General features: G+C 46.3%; 1 protein-coding gene across 2 annotated transcripts in view; it reads left to right on the forward strand.

The window, feature by feature from the left end:
• Window positions 1-2,108, forward strand: part of Sh3bp4 (SH3 domain binding protein 4) — an 80,732-nt gene extending 78,624 nt beyond the window's left edge. For both annotated transcript variants that reach the window (XM_029538745.1, XM_021198785.2), the window contains one exon: window positions 101-2,108. In XM_029538745.1, coding sequence (XP_029394605.1) covers window positions 101-325 — 225 coding nt within the window. In that variant the 3' untranslated portion in view covers window positions 326-2,108. The remainder of the gene's footprint in view (window positions 1-100) is intronic.
• The last annotated feature ends 23,211 nt before the right edge of the window (window positions 2,109-25,319 follow it).

The raw sequence follows: 25,319 nt of genomic DNA on the forward strand, positions 1-25,319 counted from the left end.
CCACCTGCTGCTGTGTCACAGGAGTGACTGACTGAGGGACCTCACTGACCTGACCTTTCTCTCTCTCTTTTTTGATGTTTCTGCTCACTGCATCACCCAGGCCATGTGGAAACCCGCCTATGACTTCTTACTCACCTGGAGCCACCAGATTGGGGACAGCTACCGAGATGTCATCCAAGAGCTGCACATAGGCCTGGACAAGATGAAGAACCCCATCACCAGGCGCTGGAAGCACCTCACAGGGACACTGATCCTAGTGAACTCACTGGACATCCTGAGGGCAGCTGCCTTCAGTCCCGCGGACCATGATGACTTTGTGATCTGAGTGGGGCCCCTGCCCTACTGCTCACTAGAGTTGGGACTCCGCCCACCAGAGCTGGGAGACTCCACCCACCAGGGCTTGGGACTCCGCCCACCAGAGCTGGGACTCCACCTACCAGGGCTTGGGACTCTGCCCACCAGAGCTTGGGACTCGTCATCATCTCTCCACAGTGGGAGCTGTGCCATCACCAGATGGTGCAGGGAGGGATGGCTGCTCAGGTCGACGCCTACCTGCCAGCCACGCCCAGGAGGGACTGAGGACTTTTGACTCTCTTCCCCTCCCCTCTATCCAGGGGCAGGTCCCAGGGGCTTTCTACTTCCAGTTGCCAATTGTGTTGCTTTCTATTTGTTGAAAATGTACGTTTAAATTTAAAAATCACTTTTTTTAACAGAAGACTTAGAAAGGACGTAAGAAAGGTGGTATCTAATTTTTTAATGGACTGTAAAGGTTATTTAAAAAAAAAATTCACCTTAGTAAAGGCAAATGCTATTGAGATTTTTATGCTCTTTAAAGGCCTTTTCAAATTATGTTCCAGGGTTATGTAGATATTTTAAGGCCACAGGTGTTTCTGAGTCCCAGACATATCTTGTATTTTGACACGCAGAGTGGGAAAGGAATTGGCTCCGTGCAGACATTTTCCACTTGTCGCCTGTGGGAAGGCAAGCCCATGGGCCTGGTGACTTGTAGTAGGTGGCCTTGAGGCTGCCTACCCTTCCTTCCTTCTTTCTACCTTGCTGTCCTCGGTGGCCATCCACACAACATTTTGGTCTGTGTGCTTCAGTGAGCTGCTAAGTCCCCAAATGGTAGCTCAGTACCATTGAGATTCTTCCAACAAATAAGGAATCAACTGGAGTTGGTGGGCTGGGAGGGTCTCTGGCCCCTTGCATTTGGCTATTTGTAGTAACAATTCTGAACAGTGCCCCCTGAGAACAAGGTGGTCCCTGCCACTCTGGGTCATTGAATGCTGTCTCCCTCAGGGCAGCTCCACCTCTGCTATTGGTGGGAGGAACACCCTAGCACCCAGCCAGAACCTGGTAGCCCCTGGCTCTTCTTATATCCACCATGGTCACCTGGTGACTTTTCAGGTGACATCACATGCTGGCGTGTAGAGGTGCCATCTGCCATTGCCAAACTCCTCACTTCATCTCTCACGTTTAACCTCCTCTTTCCTGGTGCACCCGCATCTCCTAAGGGGATAACATAGTTATCCAGCAGTGTAAATATTAGCAGGAGGAGCGTTCTCCCTGAGTGATGCTCTCTGGAAGGTTGGGAGCTTGCAGAGGATTGTATTGAACTTCGAGGTGGTGGATCATGTGGTCCACGATGACTTCCAGGGTCACACAATATCTGTGGCATTTGGGGAGGAAACAGGAAGTACAACACAGACCAGAAAGATCAGCAGTTAAGTGACCCTGGTAATGGGAAAGACTCTGGCTGTGCCATCTGCTTTGCAGGCACAGGCTGATGACCAGTGTCCAACCTCCACGCTGAGCTGAAATGTCTATAGCTTCCGAATCAAAACCTGCAGACCAACAGACTTAAAAGTAAATAGTAGGTATTAATGCTGTAGGAACCAAGTCACAGGACTCCCAGGTCACCACAGTAATGCCCAATACTCTGCACCTTCATTTTGCCCAGAGACCATCTCTTTCTTGCCTTTTTCCCCAAAGAAGAAACAAAACCAGTTGCACCTTAAACCGTGGATATTTTTCCTCAGGGGCTTTGAATAGTTTCCTATGCAACAAGACTTGTAGCACAAATTAAATTCTACAAAAGTTGCAGTAAATTTTATTTGGACATTTTAACTGGTTAGTGTGTGTGTGTGTGTGTGTGTGTGTGTGTGTGTGTGTGTGTGTGTGTGTGTGTCTTTCTGTGCCCAGCCAGACTTTAAAAGCCAGCATAAAGTCAATGACGAGGTTCCTGTCACTCTGACAGTGTGGCAATTGGTATGGGGGATGTTTTCTCTTGCTGTTAGTTGCTCCTGAGTGGGTAGTATAATCATTCATGACAACCAAGTGGGAGTCCGTGTTACCCAGGGCCCCCAAAGGAAGGAGACAGAGGTCTCTCCTTGTTCCTGGTCTCTACGACCTGGAACTAGCACCACCAACCCCCATCATGGAGTTAAGACCCAGCTGTTTCTGAGTGTGCCTGGCATTTCCTGGGCCTGCTGATTGCAACAAGCAATGGTGGCCTAGCCCAGGTGAGTGTGTGCTTGCTGTTGTCAGGGGAAATGGAACAAGGTTGGTCCTGGGGACCAACCCCAGCTAGAGGTGGTGGGAGGAGCTTCGCTCATCAAGAGCCTGCTTGAGAATATCTTCTATTGGATAGCCCAGGATAGACCAATCAATCCTGGGCATCAGCCCCTGATTTAGTCCAGATAACCCTGTTCTCATTTTAGGGTGATTTGATGAGTTTTCACCTATTTTGTAGTTGAAGACAAAGTCCCAGTTAGACCAAAAACAGGCCAGTCCTGGGAACTGAGAGGTTGAGCCTCTGAAGAGCAGCCTGGGTGTGGTAACTGGCCCAGAGTCCTGCGAGCTCAGCCCCTCCACCTTCTACATCTGTGTTCATTCTGGCTACTCCATCTTGGATCTTGAGTGTCCCCCACAACCCCTGGAGTTAAAGGCTTGGTCCTCAGCAGGTCACTGTTGGGGGTGGGGAGTAGAACCTTTAAAAGGTAGGGCCTGATGTGAGGAGGCCAGGACACTGGAAGTGTGCCCTTTATAGGAGTTGGGAGACAGACCTCCTTTTGCTTTGTTGTTTTATTTTAAACCTGGTCATGTAGTCCCTACTGTGTGTGTTTTCAAAGACTCCATAACATCAGAGCCAGTCAGTCCTTGACATCAACTCTTGATTTGTGAGTCCAGATACACCTGTTCTCATTTTAGAATGATTTGCTGAATCTTCACCTATTTTGTACTTGAAGACATAATCCCATATGGCCCCATAACTTACATGTTACACGTGGCTAATAGGAAAATGGAATTTTCTCCAAGCGATAAGCATGGAAACTACTGGAGCCTTAATTAGGTTGGGCAAGTGCCATACCACTGCCCCCCCCGACCCCGTCCCCCAGGCCAGAGGCAAGGCTTTTGCCCCAGAGCAGCCGTAACAAGCTATGAACTTGAAAACAGCATCCTCTCACCATTGCAGAGGCCAAAAGTCTAAAATGAAGGTATCAGATGACCTAACCAGTTCATTCATTCATTATTAGGACACCAATAGCCAGATCCAGGTCCCACCATAAACTAATGTGGTTTCATCTACACAGTCTAATCCAAATGACTCACAGGTAGCAGATTTAGACTCATTGTGACTTTTGGATACCATGCAATGCAGCATGCTCTCTCTCTCCTTCCAAGCCACTCAGTGAAAAGCAGTGTTTTAATTCTGCTGTTACACGGATACTATTGACAAGCACTGACAAGCAGCTCACAGTTTGGGAATTTATAGGTGTCCTTTGGGACCAAATACTAACGATGCAAACATTAGGTCCTGGGCTTGGTCGCATACACCTTTAATTACAGCAGGCAAATCTCTTGAGTTCATGGCCAGCCTGGTCTACATGGTAAGACCCTGTTGCAAAAAACTAAAAACACACAGCAAACAAAAGCAGTGTGGGTGTGGGTTGCTGGAGAGGTGGTTCAGTGGTTAAAAGCCTGCGCTGCTCTTGCAGAGGACCAGAGTTCAGTTCCCAGCGCCCATACTGGACAGCTCACACCTATAACTCCAGCTCTGGAGTCCCTAACCCGACTTCCCTCTACCGGCTCTTGCTTTCACACATACATACCCACATCCATAATTACAAATAATAAAGCTTTAAAAAAAAATAGGTTTTGATTTCCAAGAAGACAAGGTGGGTTTTACCCATGATAAGTTCTTGCTCTGACCTCCACCCTTGGTGCGTACTGTGTCATACTTCTGTAACTCTTCCCTCAAAAATTTTATCACCTGGCCACAACGCCCAAATCCAAACTTGTCATAGAACCTTCCTGATCCGTTCGTACCAGAGCTTACCAGCCAAGCAATGAGGCTAGAAGTGAGATCTTTGCTCTCACCATTGCCACCCCCTTGCCCAAATGCCCCAAGTCCTGTTTCTGGCACACACTACAGTCTCTGTTCCCCCCCATGAGACACAGAAGTCTTCTTTGAGGGAGTCACGGGGGGGGGGATTCAAGCCTAGACCCTCACCTATTTGAGGCAAGCATTCTACCGTTGGGCTAACGTCTCAGCTCTTGATGTTTTAAGATAGGGTCACGATAACTTGCTCAGGTGGTCCTTAAATTTCCTCAGGACACAAGACCTTGCACTTGCATCATCCCTCTGCCTCAGCTTCCAAGTAGCTGGAATTCCAGGCCCGGCTCCAGAAGGCCTTGCTACCCGGGGTGTTCCCTTCCCTTCCTCCTGGCTGGGTGACACGCAGAGCTCTTCAACGGAAGAAGCCTGTCTGTGTCTAAACCCCAAGGTGTTTGTTGCAAGGGGTGTTGTTCCTATGTATAATAGATTTTAAACTGAGATGGCTGTAGCTATTGGAGTGGATAACAGCTTTCGTGCTGGGCGTACTACCAGCACAAAAGCAAGCGCAAACTTGAATAATGAATGCATCAAAACTGGCTCAGATCCGAAGAGGGCAGAGAATATTGCAGGAATGAACTCAGCAAACCGTATCCCAAGAACGGGCGCGCAAAGGAAACCTTTTTATTAAGTACCTGACGCTGTCACAAAATTCAATGTTTTGTAAACTAGCTTGAAAGGAACTCAATTAGCTCTTTGTGCCACGGACCCCTTGATGATTTAATGAAGGCAAGAGACACCTCAGAATTCTATAAATGCTTAAAATAAAACCTGGGAGGACAACAAAAGGCACTCTCTCCGTATATGTAGCAAAGCTTATGATTACAGATTTTAAGTGTGCTGCTTTACACATTAATAACACCGGCTAGTGAAGGTGCTCATCTGCACAGACACAACACAGTGATTGGAGGTCTGGGCACCACACTCCACAGAGCACACGACCAGACAAGCAATGACTGAAGTCCGGCCAGCACCAGACAAGAGGCACGGATGGAGGTCTCATCCGACCAGGCATTCAGAGACAGTGATGGAAGGTCTCATCCACACAGACACTTACCACATTGGATAGACACATGGACTATCCAATCAGACACAAAATAATGGAGTTTTTAATCCCCCCAGACTTTCAACACAATGATAAACATTTAGACATCTGCAAAAACATTCACAGACACAGAAGCCTAAGAATTCTCTGGAGTGTCTATAACATTAGTTCCTTGCCTACAGAAACTCTTGACAGAAATGTTAATGCCCAGAAGATAATAAAAATAAAAAGGCAATTTTCCCTTCATTTAAAAAACAAAAAGGATTCTGAGGAAGCCAGTCTCCCACACATTAACTATCCGCGTTGTTCTAAAAATCTCTTGTATTAATATTTTTGCTCCAAGCTAGGAAGGGTGAGGGTTTAAATTTTTTTGATCCTCTAATTTAATATTCTGCCTGATGGGAGAGAGGGTAAGACCTGAAGAAATTAATTGGTGTGTGAGGTGACATTTTAAGTATCTAAAGTCATTTTTCTTAATTTTTCAATTTAATTGGTTTGCCTTAAAAATACCAGTATACACACATATAAATATATAATATTCATTCATAGGCTATATATATATATATAGTGCTGAGTGTATTTTTTCATCACAGAAGGTAACCAAAGACTTCTCAGAGTGCATCATACTGTCCTGTGAGCTGTGGGTAGGTGGCGCCTATACATGCTGAGCAGTGCCTATCACCAACACGGGCTTCAACCGTGGTGTCCCATCAGTTCTTTTGGGGAAGGTCTTACACAGGAGGGAACAGCTGAAGTTCAAGGAGGCTTGGCATGGTCTGCCGAGTGGATAGGGAAGGCAGACGGAGGGGAGGGGCCCATTGAGGGGGCCTCTAGAGCGTGAAGAACAGCTGTGGGGAGACAGGCAGAAGAGTGACACCCATAAGGTAACCTGTACCTCTACTAAGATTAGGGGTGGGGAGAGGCCATGGTGGAGATGAGGCAGAGAGCTGTCCTGGAGGCTCTTAAAGGAAGAGGTGCTTTAGTGGTGAGCACTGAGTAACTTTTGCTATTTGCTAGCTACTGCCCAGACCCAAGGAGTGTGCTGTCCCCAGGGAGCCAACAAGCTGATAAGAGCCAACAGTCTGCCAGACCAATATCCAGGGTTAGGTCAGGAAGAAGCCAGAGCTGAAGAGAAGGATTCTAATCCAGGGCAAGAATAGAGTGGGGAGCATTGGGGGGGGGGGGCATCTTTGGGAAAGTACTGTGTGAAGAGCAGTGACTGCAGTTGGTTCTAGATAAGCCCACATGCACAGACAGGCATGCCTGATAAAATGTATAAATTTTAATAATTTTATTTATTATGCATTTATTATTCTAACTAATTTTAAAAATTAAAAAAACAAAACCACCATGTAGTTTTGACAAATGTTTACATTGTACTATGGTTGAATCCGGTTAAGTATTTATCTCAAACATTTTTCTTCTTTTGAGACAGATTCTTGTGTACCCCCAGGCTGTCTTCAAACTCAACGTATAGCCAGGGATACTTAGGAACACGTGATCCTCCTGCCTCTGTCTCTCAGCTGCTGGGATTGCCAGTGTGCACTGCCAGCTCTCAAGGAAAGTACGTTGTGATGAAAATTTTCCAAGTCCTTCCAGCCGTTTGAAATGTGTAGCTCACTGTTGCTATATACAGGCAGCCCCCATCCAACAAATCACGAAGCACCCACTCCTCAGCCTCTTCCTCCTCAGCCCCTTAGCTCCTGTGAGATAGGAATTCTCCATTCCATGTGTGGTTCCAAGAATACATATGTATATGTGTATATACGTATGTGCATATATATTTATATATGTATACATATATATGTATGTGTGTATATGTGTGTTACTGTAGGCATGGATGTGCACATGTGTTTCCAGGGTGTATTCACCTTTGCCTGCAAGTGGAGGCCTCAAGTCTAGAGCCTCTCGCTCTCTAGCTTACCTGTAGTGGCTATTCCTGGTTGACTATATCAGGAATGACCTACAGTCCAGAATTGGAGGGCTCCACTTGAACCTGTGAGCCAGATCGTGAGGCTGGAAGTTTCTGGTCTGGATCTTGACATGGAGATCTAGAGGCATAGTGGCCATGAAAAGCTTAGGCCCAGGCAAGTCAGTACACACCTTTAATCCTAGGAGACTGGGGCAAGGAGATCTCTGAGTTCAAGGTCAGCCTGGGATAAAGCAAGTCTCAGATCCAGGCGTGGTGGTACACATCTTTAGTTTGGGCCACACCTTTTGCTGGAGTCCTGTCTAAGGACGTTGGAAGAAGGAAGACTTGCTCTTCTCCACCTGCTTGCGTTTAATGCCAGCACATGTGTTGGAATCTACTGCTACTGAAGACCAGCAGAAACAACTAGCCTTGTGGGACTGAGCAACTGCTAGATTCTTGGACTTCCCATCCACAGCTGACCATTGTTGGGTTAGTTGGACTATAGACTGCAAGTCCTCACAATAAGTTCCCTCACTAGAGAGAGATTCCATAAGTTCTGTGACTCTAGAGAATCCTGACTAATACACTACCTCACCTTATTTATTTATTCATTCATTCATTTGTTTTGAAACAAGGTCTCTTGATGGATCTAGAGCTCACTGTTTTGCATAGACTGGATGGCAAACAAGCTCCCAGATTTACCTGTCTCCTGACCCCAGTTCAGGGTGACAGGTGCATGCCGTAACAGCCCACTTTTAAGTGGCTTCACTCGGGTTGCCATGCTGATACAGCAAACCCTTTCCCCACAGAGCAAAGACGACCTGAGACCGTTCTTTGCCTTCCGTTCTGTAGCAGTCACGTGCCCTGATTCACACACATGTACATGCATGCGTACATATTACACATATGCAAAAGTAAAGAAGTAAACGACAAAGTAAAAACAGGGTGTATGTGCTTTGGTTTGGAGGGCACCAAGCAAATGTTCAGTTATTAAGGCAAGTGCTGTGGTGCATGGCCAAGATTGGGGTGTTCTGAAAGGAGAGGCAGGAGAATTATGGATCTGAGGCTGTGGGCAACATAATGTAACCCCATCTCAGATGTATGTATGTATGTATGTATGTATGTATTTAAAATTCAGGTACAGAGCTGAAGAGTTGGCTCACTAGTTAAGAGTACAGACTGTCTTTAAAGAGGACCCAAGTTCAGTTCTCAATACCCACATCAGGCAGCTTACAACCGCCTGTAACTTCAGTTCCAGGGGATCTGACATCATCTTTGGTACTCCATAGGCACTGTACTCACATGCACATACTCACACACAGACACACATACATGTGCATGATTAAAAATAATACAATTTAAAATTTAGATGTGAACTATAACGGCCATTGTAGTGGTATTGATCGCCTTTAAGGAGTGACTGGATTACTGAGGACTCCTCCATAGCATTCATCTCACTTGCTCCCCTGCCCTCGTCCTGTGTAGACACAGTGTTCATCTCTGCAGGACACAATCCTTGTGGCTTCATCCTGGAAGAAGAGAATGGTTATGCTCCTTACTGGTCAGCTTCCACTCTCCAGAATTGGAAGGAAGTCTTCAGTATTTTGTCGTAGCAGTTCCCCAGAGAGTGAGCCAGATGAGCTATCTAAGTCAGGGAACAGTCTCCCACCTCAGACTCGGAGGCTCAGGAATAGTAGAGCCACAGAGGATGTGGGAGGCCAGCAGAGAATCCATTCCATCTGCATTCAGTTAGGCAGGCGGCTGTGGGTCTCTGAGAGAGTGGCAAGGTCCCCGGACTGTGGGGGTGAGAGGGGAGACATTCATACAGAGTTTTCCTGGGAAGTGGGGGCAATAAGGTCAGACGCTATGTCTGGGGAGGAAATCAGACTAAGATGTAAATAAGAAGGGTGCCATGTATCAAGAACTTCGGCTCCATGTTGAAAGACTGAGGACAGAACTAAAGACTAGACCTAAAGGAAAACCAATTGAAATAAGATACAGAACTCTCTCATCACGTTGATCACAGTGGACATTAGCCTTTAAAAGTCAGCCGCCTATCTTTCTGCTCTTTCTCAGCCTCCCTGTAACTGTTACTTGAGTCTTGTCCCCCTCAGCTCATCCTCTGACAGAATGGTCCTTGTGAAAACCAACCTGTGATCCTCTCTGCTTAATCTGCCTCTTGGGCTCTCCCCTGTCTCCAGCGGAGGTGTCTGTGCCACCACGCGGGTTGTTGAGGACCCAGTGTGACTTCTACCTACACACGTAAAATGAGTTTGGACATCACCCTGTAATTGTCACTGAAATACATTTTGGCAAATTGGCCCCAATCCCCAAATGTTTCTTTTGGGTGGCGACATGCCTTTTATCTGGGGACTGACATTGGTGGACAATGGGTGCCACTGATGGCAGTTGTTCTAATGCCTTACTTGACAATGTGGAAGACTGGCTGGGGGCAGGCACCACACATCTTTCAAGACTTGAACGATGGATTTAAGAAGAGATGTGGAACACAGCTGACTCTTCATGGCCCCCCGAGCCATGCAGCTCTCAACGGCCTGGATCATATGTATTGCATCTTGCAAACACTCTTGCTATATCTGGAACCCTCAAAGCACAGATTCTCAGCTTTCCTTGCAGCTAAATATATACTCGTGACCAGCTTCCGCCATGTGGAGCTCTGGTTTGGAAGCCAGCGAGCAGGCAAATGGATTGGGAGACGTCTCCAGCTTTCCAACAGGATGAGATGACCCCATAGGGTCACAGGAGACTGTGACAGTTTACAGCTTCCCTAGTGTCTTGGCAGGCCTGCTACTGCAGAATGTTCCTCATGGAGACAGTTCTAGATATTCTCTGTCTGTTTAACATTGAATGACGGGCATCCCTTCAGGAGCTCCAGTGCCAGTCAGCCCTTGCCCTTGGGTTGCTGGTGCCTAAGCATCTGCCTGTAGATTGTTGACCTCCTCCAGTTTCAGCTCCGTTGGTCAGACTCTGCTTAGGGCATATTCCTTTAAGATGTTAAAGTCCCTTCCTTTGCTTTCCACAGCCATCTGTCTTTGTTTTGCAACAACTTGGTGTGACCCACACTGAGTGGGGCAGCTGGAATACCCAAACACACGCTGTCAGTTTGTGGTCAATTGAACTGCCACGGCAGGCAAGTGCTCTGGGGGGGAAGGAAGCCAGGTATTCATGCCCAGAGATCGTTGTGTGCACCTGGCTGTATTTTTTACTTTTTAAAACAGATATATAGGGTTTTTTGGGGGGTGGGGTGGAACTTTCTAAGCTGTTTCTAGAAAGTTCCGTATCCACTCGTCTTGGTTCCCAGGTCTTTCTGCTGTAATATTGCATCTGTTCAGCCCAGCTGAGATTCGCACATTGAGAGAACCAGTGCTTGCTTTAGTTTTCACACACCCACATGTTTTTCTGCACTCCTAAGTGCAAAATAAGCTCACAACCAGGGTGCAAGATCATCCTTCGTGGGTGTGAACAGCAGATGTGCACCGGGGAGCACTGGCAACTGAGGTCGTCTCTGAGTGGCCAAACCTTTCTGAGTGTTGGCCCAAACAATTGGGAGATGGGGGTGGGGGCTGGGGGGGGAGGGTAACCGGTAGTTGCCTGGCACATGGCTGCTCGCCTTTCCATCAACAAGAAAGGGGGAGCTAGAGAATTTAGTCCCTTTCCTGTTTGACTCCCAGCCTAGATGGAAAAATAAATATGGAACGGATTTGTGCTGTGTCCACACTCACAGCAGATTGTAACAGGATCCCCCTGTGCACGAGAGTCAAAGCATGTGATAGAGGCAGATTCTTTATGCAGCCAGCAAATGCCTAGGAATGTAATTATGCATTAAAAACTTCAGAAGATTGGATTACCCTTCTCTGAGGCATTCGCACGGCACCTGTATATAACCCTAATTATCACATTCTCTGTGTGACAGATGAGTTGAGAAATTGAAGGCAGAAGAGGTGATGAATGTGTGCTAGAGACCTGGAGTACTTGACCTAGTTAGAAATAATTCACCCAGACCTGGGGATTTATATACAGTTCCTATGACGTGGGAGACACTACCATTTTCAAATATTAGATTTGTACAAAATACATAGAGACGTTCTGATGGCTAATGTCGCTACGCTACTGAGGAGTCATTTACTGAAGAGTAAATGTGTTTTGCAGGAGGTCTCTAGCATCTCTTGCTGAACCGAGTCCTGGCCCTTTGTTTTCTTCTCCCCTTTAGTTGCCTTAGGGTTCCTGACCCTGTGATGAAACACCATGACCAAGGGCCACTTGGGGAGGAATGGGTTTATTCGCTTACACGTCCAGGTTAAGAGTTCACCACTGAGGGAAGTCAGGGCAGGAACAGTGGAAACCAAAGACTTGTGTTTTATAAAAAAAAAAAAAAAAGAAGAAGAAAGAAAGAAAGAGCCAGGGATAGGTTTGGTAGAGGTGCTGTATGCTGAGGTGGAAGGGGATGCCTCTGCAGGCCTGTGCTAAGACATCCTTTCCCCGTGAGGTACCAGCCATATGACAGATATAGTATGGAGTAGAGTTTATTTAGGGCATGGGGAGGGGAGTTGCGGAGGGAGTAAAGACAGAAAAGCAGAGACAGACAGACAGACAGAGGAGTAGAGGCCAACCATGAGAACATGAAGAGAGATGGGGGAGGGGAATGGGGAGAGAAGGGGCAGAGAGGGAAGAGGGGAAGATAGTGAGAAGAGGGCAAACAGCCCCTCTTATAGCGAATCAGGCACACCTGGCTGTTGCCAGGTAACTGTGGGGTGGAGCCTAGGAGGAATGCTAACAAAGACCACATGTGTGCAGGCAGTTGCTATTTGAGTTTCAATGTTTCCCAAGAAAATCAAGAGCATGTAGTTTACAGCGAACCCTAAGCTGGATGGAGGGAGGGTCTCCTGAAGAGGTGTCCCCTTAGCACTTGGAGGAGCCTGTTGATTGAGAATGAATAGTGCACTTAAAAGGTCTCCACTTCCAAAACAGAAATTGACATTCAAATGGAAGGAACTTGGTTTTGTCATGCATGACTGTATTCCGGAATATAGTTTCCCCTCCCTCAGAGGTGAGCTCTGCCTTGCAATCATATGGTACTTCAAACAGGCAGGTTTATTGATAGGATTATTTTCAAGATGTATACAGTACCTCTCTTTGCATTATTTAAATGCTTACAATAGACCAGGAATGGTGACACAAGCTTTTAATCCCAGCACTCTGGAAGGCAGAGGCAGGGGGATATCTGAGAGTTCAAAGGTTGCTTAGTCTGAGTTCTGGGACAGCCAGGGCCTCATCAAGATAATCTGTGTCAAAATCGACCAAACCATCACCACCAACAACAACAAAGCTAGTGAAAACTATTTACAATATCTGATCTTACCTTGCAAGACATTCGGATGACAACCGATTTCGGGTTAAATATTAGATGTAACTATGATATTTTCTCCTCCCAGATGTGGGAGGAGTCAGACTTGAGCACCAGCTTGGTAACCTGTGGAAGACAGAGAGACTGCAACCAAGACCATTTTTCCCCCTTTTTAATGGAGCAGTGCAGATCACGGATCGCCATTAGACTCAACAGAAGGTACACAAGAAAGGCAATGGCATTGGGTTGGGGGCAGGAGGCTGTGGATCTGCCTTTGGCAAACCTTCCATCACATTCTCAGGAGCACTGAGGTGTGAGGACAACTTTGGTTTTAACTCAGTGCTAAGACACAGGGCAGGAAAGCAGACTGTAGAGTGTGAGGCTGGGTGGGGGCTGGGAAGTTTCTGATGTGATTCCTGTTTCAGTTACATCCCCTGCCGGCTGAGATCCCTGGCCCACTAACAGCCACTGCCCTCTGAGCTTTAATTAAAGCCAGACCATTGTTTTCTGGGTGTTTTCTTTAATATAAACTACACAGCTGACCCCAGCTACCCCCACATGAGAAACAGGCGATCCGGGGACCTTTATAGCCTTGACTGGTGACTTCCAGCAGCACAGTGAGCTCCCAGGGGAGGAGAGAAGCCACCTCAGAGTGTGAACACAGGACTGACTGACAGGCTATTTTCGGGAACAGTGGCCTCTCAGTAGACTTGCAACGTGGGCAGCTGCACGGGTCTCGAAATTGAGGTGGAGCAATCTACACTTGGGACTTTGCAAAAGGGCTTTCCCACCGCAGGGCAGGCTCAGCAGGCCTTCAGTCTCAGGGAAGAAGTGGTCTGTGTGTGTTTCTACAGGATGTATCAGAGCAATCTGACTCCTTACTGTGGGCAACACACCTGCTCCAGGAGAAGTCCCCCTGCCGTCTATACTTGGACATCCCCCAACAAGACATCAATGCACATGGGTCCGTAAAGAGCAAGAAGATAAATCACTCTGAAGGCAGTCACAGGGGAGGGCACCTGCTTTACTGCACTCGAGCAACCTCTTAGGTGTTGGGAGCCTGTCGACTGTGATTGGCTGACGTATTACCTGGACGGGGAGTACTCAGACCATCAGGGTCGCTCTGTGGAAGAAGCACCTTGAGGAAGGAAGACGTAGGAGCTGCAGACTCATCGGCAGGCCAGCCACCTGCTTCTCACACTGCTCCAGAATTCAGTGTTCTGACTTCCAGGGCATAGTGTACCAGGCTTCTTATTGTGTAGAAGCACTGTGTGCCAGGTAGGCTGGCTGCCAGGCCAGGCCTGAATTTTCTCCTATATTCACCCCGGTCTGCTCCTACTGAGTGTCCTTCGCAGGCACCCAGACTAATAAAAATATCAGATACTTGCTTGGGGCTTACTTGGTACCCATCCATTGGGGTGGCACTTCAGAGAACAGTAGCTTAGTAGATCCTGGCAATGCCTTATGCGGTAGGCACAGTTATTGCCCATGTTTCATAGATAAGAGATGAAACTGTTGAGGTCTGATCTCGGTTGCTATGTATTGTAATGCTAAGTGCGGGCCCTCAAGAGCTGGTTGCCCCGGAGGCAAAATAATCTGCAGATAGACCCAAGTGATGCTATGTGACCTTGCCCCCAGGTTATTTCTGATTGGTGAATAAGGATGCGGACGGCTGGGCAGAATTGGGATAGGTGGGCCTTGGTGTTCATGGCCTTGGGGAGAAGCCAGCAGAGAGAGGGACAAGACGCCATGGATTAAGAGCCCTGAAGGTTGGCCAATAACCAACCTTGGAGTTAAGAGCAGCCCAAATAATAGTAAGTAATAATTTGGGGTTATTGATGGAAAATAGATTTTAATAACATACAGGGTAGATACTGCCTGTAGTGGCGAATTAGTTAATCTTCTCTATGTTCCTGGGGGAGGGGGGGTGTCATGCTTCCAGCCACCCACCAGAGCCCCCTGGATTCACTAATGAAAGACACACATACCAGTTTAATTTTGATATGCCTTGACTAACACAATACCTGGGCCAACTCCCTGTAGCCAGCAAACCCTCTCCTCCGGTATTCCTGGCCTATCATCTCCTAAATCCATATTTCATCTTCCCTTCTCTGTCTCCTTCTGGGCTGCCCCCTACCTTTGCTGCCCAAGTCACTTCTGGGCAGCCCTTCCGGAGGCTGCTTTCCTTCTTGTGCCTCCATTTCAGCCATTGTTCCTTCCCAGCACGGTCTGTCCTACCTCCTCTCCTGGCTGCCCTTTCTTCCTCCTCCCTGGGAACCTAGAACCTTCTAGGAACCTTCTTCCTCCCACCTCTTTCATCCTGGCACTTTATTGATCAGTCAAAAACCAGTTGGGGACAGGGACCTTTAGCATTTAGACACACAGATTCCCAATTCTTGGGGCCGAACTAAGACAAAACATTAGAACCAATTCCTAACATCTACCCAGCTCTAGTGATGATTAAGACTTATTATAAATATAAAGGTTATATGTGTCTTTTATTCAGAAACTAACTGGTCAAAGGCATGGAAGTAACTCCCAGATTGGGACCACTTATTAACAACAACAGGAAACAGAGAGAGGCTAAGCAATTTCCCCAAACTCACACAGCTATGGCACTGAAGTTCACATGTGGACAGCCAATCTCTCATGGCATGTGATGTCCCTTTCTCAGTGTCTTTATCACTGTTCTATTGCTGTGAATAGACACTATGACCAGGCAACTCTTACAAAGCATTTAATTGTGGTCTTGCTTAAAGTTTCAGAGGTTAGTCCATTATCATCATGGTAGGGAGCATGGTAGCACAGAGACAAGGTATTGGAACAGTACCTGAGAGTTCTATATCCTGACCTGTAGGGAGAGAGAGAGAGAGAGAGAGAGAGAGAGAGAGAGAGAGAGAGAGAGAGAGAGAACCTTGCTTCCACCTCCTTCTAATCCTTTCAAACAGTTCCATTCCCTGGTGACTGAGCATTCAAACCTATGAGCCTATGGGGGCCGTTCCTATTCAAATTCCCATACCCAGCATGCTCGGGTAGTGGTTACTGTGACTCAGAAACCCCTGGCTGGAAGAGATGAACAAAGTGCTCGACACACAAGCAGGAAGACTTGGCTCTCCAGAACTCATGTAAAAAGCTGGAGGACATGGCTACCCACCTGTTGTCTCACGCAGAAGGATGTGGAGATAGGGAATGCCTGGAGAAAGTCAGTTTGCTGAAACAGAGAGCCCTGAAAGACCATACAGAGGTGGAAGGAGGACAGAACCTGACACCAGTCTCAAGACACACACGCGCGCGCACACACACACACAGAAACATAGACACCTCCCCACACACAGACACAGAAACATAGATATAAACAGACACACACACACGGAAACACAGATACAGACACCAGACAGACACAATACACACACACGTACATGGAAACAGACACACACACACAAACATAGACACATGCCTTAGGGTTTCTATTGCTGCATAAAACATTATGACCAAGAAGCAAGTTGGGGAGGAAAGGGTTTATTAGCTTACACTTTCACATTGCTGTTCATCACCAAAGGAAGTCAGGACTGGAACTCAAGCAGGGAAAAAAACTGGAGGCAGGAGCTGATGCAGAGGCCATGGAGGGTGCTGCTTACTAGATTGCTTCCCCTGGTTTGCTCAATTTGTCTTCTTATAAAACTCAGGGCTACAGCCCAGGGATGGCACCACTCACAATGGGCCCTCCCCCCTTGATCACTAATTGAGAAAATGCCTTACAGCTTTTCCTCAAGGGAGGCATTTCCTCACGGGAGGCTCCTTTCTCTGTGATAACTCCAGCTGTGTCAAGTTGACATACAAAACCAGCCAGAGGAATACAGAAACATAGACCCACGCACAGATACATAGCCACAGCCACACACACACAGAGACACATGCACACATTTGTGCATACGCTCATAAACACAGTCACAAAACCAATCAAGAAATAATCCTTAAGGCAAAGGAAGTGGCAGGGTTAATGGTAATATCCAGATTTGGGGTGTTTTATATGAAGGGATAAACAGAAAAAAAGCTTAAAAGTTTTTAATTGTTGGCATGGTGTGTGGGTGTGTTGGTGTGGGTGTGCGCGCACGCGCGTGCCACTTGAAAGTTAGAGAGCAACTCTGCAGAGTTGATTCTCCCTTCCACCATTACGTGGGTTTTGGGGATCAAACCCAGGTGGCCAGGCTTACACAGTAAACATTTCACTTACCTAGTCATGTTGCTCAGCCCAAAACAAGGGTTTACTATAAGCTTTTTTTTTTTTTTTTTTAGCTTTTTTAGAATTTAATTTTATACATACGAGTGTTTTGCCCACTTGTGCGTCTGTGCACCACAGGGTGGCAAGCAGGTCAGCAAGAGCCTCTTAGCCACTCAGCCATCTCTCCAGGCCCCTGGCTTTTGGGCTTTAGTTTCCTCTGGCGGCTGATCAGGAGACAGTCATGAAGCCAGCTGAGCTGAGGGGACTTCCTAGAACCCGAGAGAGAGCATGCTGTCCACCCATAGCAGGAAAATAGATTGAAGCACATTTATGCAGCAAAACACTGTTTGGCCATGATGAGGGAAAAGGCCAATCTCTGTGACCAGGGTAAAGGTTCTCCAAGATACAGTAAAGGCACAAGTGTGCCCATAAGGAAGGAACTCACTCTTCACTAGAAGGAACACGTCTGGCCCTAGGCCCCTGAGGTACTTGGTCCTGGTGGGAGACTGGCATTTGAGGGAGCCCCCTTCAATGATACCTCCTTTATGCTGTTTAGTTTGTTTCTCTGAGCCAGCACTAGTTTCCCAACCCTCCAGCTAGTACAGACAGTAATTTATGAAATGACAGCAATTTGGGATTGGCTGTAAGTACCCAAGAAATAGAACGAATGCCCCAATTTGCAAAATTAAAAAAAAAAAATCAAAGTATCTAATTTGCATGCTATTAATCAACAGAGTGGGCATGTATCCGCAGATGATCAAAATTAAGTGTGTACACCTAGAACAAGGCTATTTATTCTCCCACCCAGGACCCACGCGTGGCTTTTAAGGGTCTGTGAACCCCCAAATGGTGCATACATTTTGTGTTACATTGGTCTCTGTCTTCTGAGGAGACCCACAGCTTTTTTAGAGACCCTTAAACAGATTTACTACCCACAACAATTTAACTTCTAGCCTAGGACTGGGGAAGAGAGGACAACATGCTGGAAGAAAGCCCACAGTCTCCCAGCCAGAGAGGAGTCTGTATATGACGTCTGAAGCCGCTGACGTGTCTGGGGTTCATGCCGGCTGAGCCCACCTGCACCTCCATCTTGCCAGCAACACATCTGTGCTCTCTGACCATGAAGAGCATCATCTACCAGCTGCCAGGATGGCACTGGTACCCGGGCCAGCTGTGAATGAAAGGATTCTTTTTATTTTTTCTCAACTAACTGGTTATCCCTGTGGGTGAATGGGCTGCGTTAGGGGAACAACCTCCTGTTTCTCCCTGCATGCGCATCCACCCACAGGGTATGGCTTTCCTCCGTGGTGGAGGTGGTTGGGCACCTCCAGACAGGAGCCCCATCTGTCCTTACCAAGCAAGGAAGGACTCTGCCACAGAGGCTCTGCCAAGGCCCTGTGGCATCTCAGCTGGCAGGGCTACGCAGCGTACAGCTGGGGTTATCAGAATTTCTCAGACAGGGGCGTAGGTTCAGAATGTAACCACAGATCACCAGGGATTCTGCCTGTATGGAAGGGAAGGCCCCAGTGGGGCAGCAGGACAAACTGGCTTCCCTGGCCAAGCAGGAGAGCATAGAGTTCACAAGCTTGGGAAACATAAACCAAAACTAGGCCTGAAAATGAACATCTAAGTGTGGCCAGAGGTCAGAACTTCCCGTTTCACTCATGATGGCTGAGAACAATATATGACTTCTAACGGTCACGGTCCAGATAACAGAAAAGGGAGAGACACATCTGGGGCACCCTGAAGAATTCCCGGTGAAAGCAAAACGTGTCTTTTACTCTGTGCTTACTTGCTTGCTTTTTTTTAATCCTTTATTTATTTCAGACAGGATATCTCTGTGTTACCCAGGCTGGTCTCCGTCTTCTGGGCTAAAGCAATCCTCCTGTCTCAGCTTCTCTGAGAGCTGTGACTGTAGGTGACCTCCACCCTACCTAATACACAAGTGGATAAAAAGATCTCTTATGTGTGGATTTTTTTTTTTTACATTTTTAAATGTATTTATTTACTTAGAAGGCTTATGCCACAGGTAGGTGGACCTCCTGTCCTCCTGGGATGTCCCCTCATCTCCATTGCAGGCCTCCCTGTCTGACAGCAGCCAGCCTCTCAAGGTCATGGCATTCATGTCGCCTCAGACACAAACAGCCCAGGGTCCCACTGCACCCATCAAACTGCCAGCGAACTTCTAGGCTGGGCCACTCCCTGGAGAAGGTTTTAGGGATATTTTTTTCTCCAGGGAAATTTGTTCAATGTGACAATTTTCCAAAGACCAAGAACTCGCTAACTGATAGACAATTCAACAGAAATTTGATTTTCTATTTTTGTAGCCCCACGTATCCTTAAACTCACAGTCATCCTTCTGCCTCAGCCTCCCAAGGGCTGGGATTACAGTCATGTACCAGCAGGCTCAGCTAAACTATTTAAAACATAAACTTAAAAGCATTCTCCCTCACCTCCCTTCCTTGTTCATTAACATTAACTATGGAATCCTAATTGGAAAATCTTTAATCTTAAAGAGATATAGCTGGAAACTGCAGCCTTCTGATGTCCCCTTATTATGATATAATGGCTGTCTTGCGCATACTGGAGATCATCTCGGCTGGGCTATGATGTATACGCCAGACTTCCTGAGTCTGTCTTTAAAAAACTACTGTCTAAGAAAAAGAAAATTCCCTTCATCTCTGAAAGAAGAAACTTAAAATACTCGACTCTTGGCTCGGTCTTTCATTAGAAATTATTAGGGAATAGTTTCAGACCCAACCTCCCTTTCATGACTGCGCAAGATGGTATTTTTTTAAGTCACCCAAAGTACCTTTGATCTACGTTTTCTACACACCCAAGGGAATAGCTGTGCACTTCTGAGAAGCTGTAATTCTGGGGCTTGTCAGCCCTTTCATTAAAGCTCTGAGGGTGAATCGGAATCCGGGTCTCTTTCCCATAAATCCTCTTTGTTTATCGTTACTCTTAACCTATCTTAAAGGAAGTGTATTTCATGTAGTGCGAGTCCTTGGAATATGTTGGGCTTTCTTCCAATGACTTGTGAATTTTAAAGTGTCTAGGGCTGCATCAAGAGTTAGGCACTCTGTGGGCTGTGTAAGGGATCCTAGCATCTCTGTGGATGCTAGGATTGTTGGCCTACCATCCTGTCTAATGACCAGCACAGCTCCAGCCAGTCAGCAAGTGGCCAGAAACTGTTATCAAACAACTCAGGAATGGAAGGCAAGTCTGCTGACTTACCGCAGAGACTGTGTGAGTTCACAAGGTCACAGTTGACAGATGAGGAAGCTAAGCCCACAAGTGTAGTCTGGCCTTGGACCCCTCTCGGAGAACTCAAAGTGGCAGGCCCTTCCATGAAGATGATTCTTTTCCTTATATCTACTCCCACCCCTCCTGTGGGTGACATCCCCAACAACATCCTAGAGTACCTTCCTGGTCCCGGCTTTGCTTAAGCTCTGCTAAAAGAACCCCCCTAGCTCCGTGGGATGTGTGACGATACTTTCTGATTTTGCCTCCCTCACGAGGACTGTTGCCTTGAATTGTTTCCCAGGAGACTCTGGGTGGGGCTCTGTCTGGCTCTGCTATACCTCGCATCCCTGATGACCAGTGGAAGCGGGCAGGGATGGGCACACTAAACATGGCATTAGGCAGGGCATAAATAGATGGAAAGGGAACTTTCGGAGGGAGGGAGAGGGAAGGGGAAGATGATGGGAGGAACACATGGCAGGGCCTCTAAACAGAAGCTGAGCACAGGGCTAATTCTAATGGTTATATTCTAATGCCCTGGCTCTCCATCTTCCTTATGCTGAGACCCTTTGATAGAGTTCCTTATGTTGTGGTGACCCCAACCATCAAATTATTTCTGCTGCTACTTCACAACTGTGATTTTCTATTGGTATGATTCCTAGTGTAGATAGCTGCTCTTCATTTGTTCTTAGAGTGACACCTGCGGAAGGGACCCTAGACCCTTCCAAGGGTCTTCCAAGGGTCATGACCCACAGGTTGAGAACTACTGATCTTATGCAAAGGGCTGGCCACAGTCAGTGCTGGCTGGACAGAGTTTCTTTCTCCAGAGAATTCAGCCAGTCCTGCACTGCCTCTTCACCTCGTCCATTATTTTAAATTGTTTATGTGTATGCGTGTTTTGCTTGCATATATGTCTGGACCACATGTGTGCAGTGTCTGCAGAGGCCAGAAGAGGGCATCTGAGTCCCTGGGGCTGGAGTGAGATGGTTGTGGGCTGCCAAGTGAGACTTGAGCCTGGAAGAACAGCCAGTGCTCTTAACTGCTGAGCTGTCTCTTCCGCACTATGCTTACCTTATTAATATTCCTTAAACGGCTTCTTTAGCTGGGTTTAGGGCTGCTTAAAGGAACAAAAGTGCCATATATATATATATATATATATATATATATATATATATATATATATATTCCAACTCTAAATCTCTAAATGTCTGTCCTGGTTTAGAAAGTTGCAGGAGCCTACTAACATCATTACCTGCAGCTTTATGGCCAGCTTTGTCAAAGTGAAGTGCTTTGTGGACCCACAGGTACTTGGGCCACACAGTCACTGTGCTGAACAGCCCAAGATCTGCCTGGGGAGGGAAGAAAGATGGCAGCCAGTCTGTGGGGCAGTTGCTAGGATACATGGTTATGACCAGACAGGTAGAAGACTACAGCAAATCAGGCAAGACATCTAGGAAACAGTTCAAAAGGTTATACGTTAGTCACAGGCAAGAACCATGTCGGAGCCAAAGCAAGTCTCAACTAGATCAGCCTAATTCGAAAATAACGTAATGCCAGCCACAAATGCTGAGTCACTTCCTAAAGGAAGACAACAGAATGTAGACCCTCAGCAATGTAGGATTCACTACACCCAGCCAGTATCCAGCCTGAGAAGGTGAGAGACGGTGATACACAGTTACAAGAACAGACTGCTTTATTTTCTTGTCTGGTTGCCATGATAAAGTGACCAGTCAATGCAATTCAAGGAAGGGTTTGTGTTATCTCCCAATTTGAATGGAGTTTGGGAGAGGTCAAGGTGGCAGGAGCTTGAAGCAGCAGATAACATCAACTATTAGAAGAGAGCAATATGTGCTTGCTAGTGTTCAGCTTTGTTTCTCTACTATATACAGTCTAGGATCTCAAGCCTAGGGAATGGTGGTGCCGCCCACAGTGGGCAGGTCTTCCCACCTCAATGTGATTAAGATGATTCCCTACAGACCATTCCCTGAGGCCTGACTACCAGGTGATTCTAGATTCTGTCAAGATGACAACACTAAGCATCACATATACCCAGGAAAGAAGTAAGTGATGGAGCAAGAATATTTAGCAGAGATAGACTTTTTAAAGCAGCTGTTATGATGCTGAAGAGATGGTTCGGTTGTTAAGAGCACTTGTTCTAGAGAACCTGAGTTAGATTCCCAGCACCTATATCAGGCTCACAGTTCTAGAGGATAAAACACCCTCTTCTAACTTCTTCTGGATGACACTGTAATCACATGGTATACACACACACACACACACACACACACACACACACACACACATCCCACCTATAAATATGTAAAATAAATAAATGTTTTTAAAACGTATTCCATGGAGAACAGTTACATAATGAGAAATGGATTTGAAAATTAGAATTAAAACAGAAAAAAAAGAAAACAATGGGACTATGAGAGCTAGAAAATACAATGCTTGAAATAGACAGTCTGAGTAGATGCCAGGGAAGATTAATGAGCTTAAAGATAGAGAGGGATGACCCAAATGGAGACCAAGAGGGGAAAACTGTTTTAGTGAGCTAGAGATCAGGACTGAGCAGTCCAGTGAACATACAAAGCTCCAACAAACGGACTATGTGGGGAGGTGGACAGGAAAGTGTGTGAGAAAATGTCGGCTGGGATGCTCTGGGATGCTGTGGGTGCTCTGGATGCTATGGGATGCTCAGGATGCTCTGGGATGCTCTGGATGTTGTGGGATGCTGTGGTATACTGTGGGATGCTCTGGATGCTCTGGATGTTGTGGGCTGCTCTGAGATGCTCTAGGATGCTCTCAGACTTACAAAACAGCCAAAAAAAAAAAAAAAAAAAAANCACAATGACTATCATGTTACAAAACAAAAAGAGCATCAAAGTCCACAGATGCCAGTCTACATCTTGCCTCTTTATCTATACTTATATCCAATTCACGTGTCTCTGTGTACGTTTATATTACACTACTGAAAAAGCGGGTGCTAAAAATAAACTTAGAACATTTAGGCATGGTAGCCCATGCCTTTAATCCCCACACCCAGGGGGCTGATGCAGGCAGATTTCCGTGAGTTCTAGGCTAGCAGGGGCTACATAATGAGATCTTGTCAAGGGCAGGGCTGTTTAAAACTGATCAGTGAAATTAAGGCAATCATCAGTCAGGTAGGAGTTATTTGGCAGGTGGGGGGGGGATGGCAGGCGGGGCGGCTGGAGAGGTAGCCCAGTGGTTAAGAGAACTTGTTGCTCTTGCAGAGAATCTGAGTTTATATCCAGCACCCACATGGCGGCTCACAGCCACCTGTACCTCCAGTTCCAGGGGATCTGATGTCCTCTTCTGGCCTCCTCAGACACTGGGTGTGCACATGGGGCACAGACACACATGCAAGGAAGCACTCATATGTTTAAAATAAAATAGAATTTAAAATATTTAAGAAGGGCTGTACAGTTGCCATATTATTTGCAGATCTGCAGAGTAATGGATAGGATTTGCAGAATGAGAAAGAATGTCACATTTTAATAAAAGTCTGACAAAATTTGACATTGATGGCTAGAGAGAGCTCTTGAGGCTGGGAGCAGTGGAAAGTTCTTCAGCTCAATGAAAAAAAGTCCTTGTGAAAACGAATATCAAACTTACACTTAAAGAAAAAGACCAAGATGTCTCCTGGAATCTGGTACAAGGCAGGCACATTACATTTAACCACAGTCTAGCCATGAGATGAGAAAAAGGAGGGCCAGAGAGATGGCGGTGGGTAAATCCCTTACTGTGTAAGCTTGATGATCTGAGTTTGATCCCTAGAACTCAAGGTAGGAGAAAGCCAGCTCCATAAATCCGTCCTCTAAACTCCTCACACATACCATGGCATTGGCATGCACACACACACACACACACACACACACACACACACACATGTGCACGAGCTAATGTACACACACAATACACATATATGCATGTATGCTTGCATGCACAAATAATAATAAAATAATTTTAAAAATTTAAAACTTCATAAAAAGGAAAAATCAGAGAGGGGAGGGAGGCAAGCAGAGGGCAAACTTCTCTTGTTCTCAGATGACAGACTTCTTTGTATGGCAAATCCCAGGGAATGTATTCAACCAATTGTTAGGCTTCATATGTGAGTTTATCAAAGCCATTCGTATTAGGTTAATTTGATAAAAGTGCTATCATCTTATAAGTAATGGAAAGTAATTAGAAAGTTAACCAAAAAAATCCTATTTATGGCACCACAAAAACACAAAAAACACCCAGGAATCAATCCAGTAAAACACTGTATTGAAATAATATAATTATGAGTAAAAGGCTCAAGCTGCTGAGATGGCACAGCAGGTAAAAACTGGCCAGGACTAGTCTTTCTTATCTTTTAATAGGAAAAAATAGAAATAGACATAAAAGTGTAGGCTATAAAGACTTCTCAATGCCTACTCTAACAGTCACCTACTTCCTGCTTTTTCTAACTCATCTGACTTCCTAAAACTGATTTTTACTTGTTTGAAGCATTTAAAACAAATCATGTCAGCTCATCTAAAAAAAAAAAAAAAATCCAAGGACTTACTTGTAACCTGAAAGTGATTAAAGTTTAAACACACAATATAATTATCACAGCTGAAAGATTAGCGGTAATTCCTTAATACCCTCTAACAACCCATCTCTGCTCATTTTCCCTGACGGTCCTCCATTTATTCTGCTCTCAGCCGTTGAGTTGCTCATTCTCTAGTGACAATGACTGTTGTGCCCCCACCTCTGGCTCTTCTGTGCTATTCATTTGCTGGAAACGGCCTGATCATTTCCAGGTTCTTTGACTCCTTGCTGGATTTGGCTGGTTGAGTGGCTGTGGGTGAACTCAGGCTTTCCCTGTCCCTCCACGTCACAGAGGCTAGGGGGCCATGTGGGCTCAGGCTGTCCTTCACAGCTCTGAAGGTTGACAGGAGCCATGAATTCTGTATGCCCCACCTTCCGTAATGTGTTCGCCAACTTTTGGCGCTATAACAAAATCCCTGACTGGCTAATTACAAAGAAAAGGGACTCATGGTTTTAGAAGTTTGGAGTCCAAGACTGGTGGCCCTGTTGGCCTGTCCCCCGGTGACTTTACATCATGGTGGGAGCAAGTGGTCACTTGTG

The sequence above is a fragment of the Mus pahari genome, chromosome 5 (genome assembly GCF_900095145.1).
Source record: "Mus pahari chromosome 5, PAHARI_EIJ_v1.1, whole genome shotgun sequence".
Classification (NCBI taxonomy): domain Eukaryota; kingdom Metazoa; phylum Chordata; class Mammalia; order Rodentia; family Muridae; genus Mus; species Mus pahari.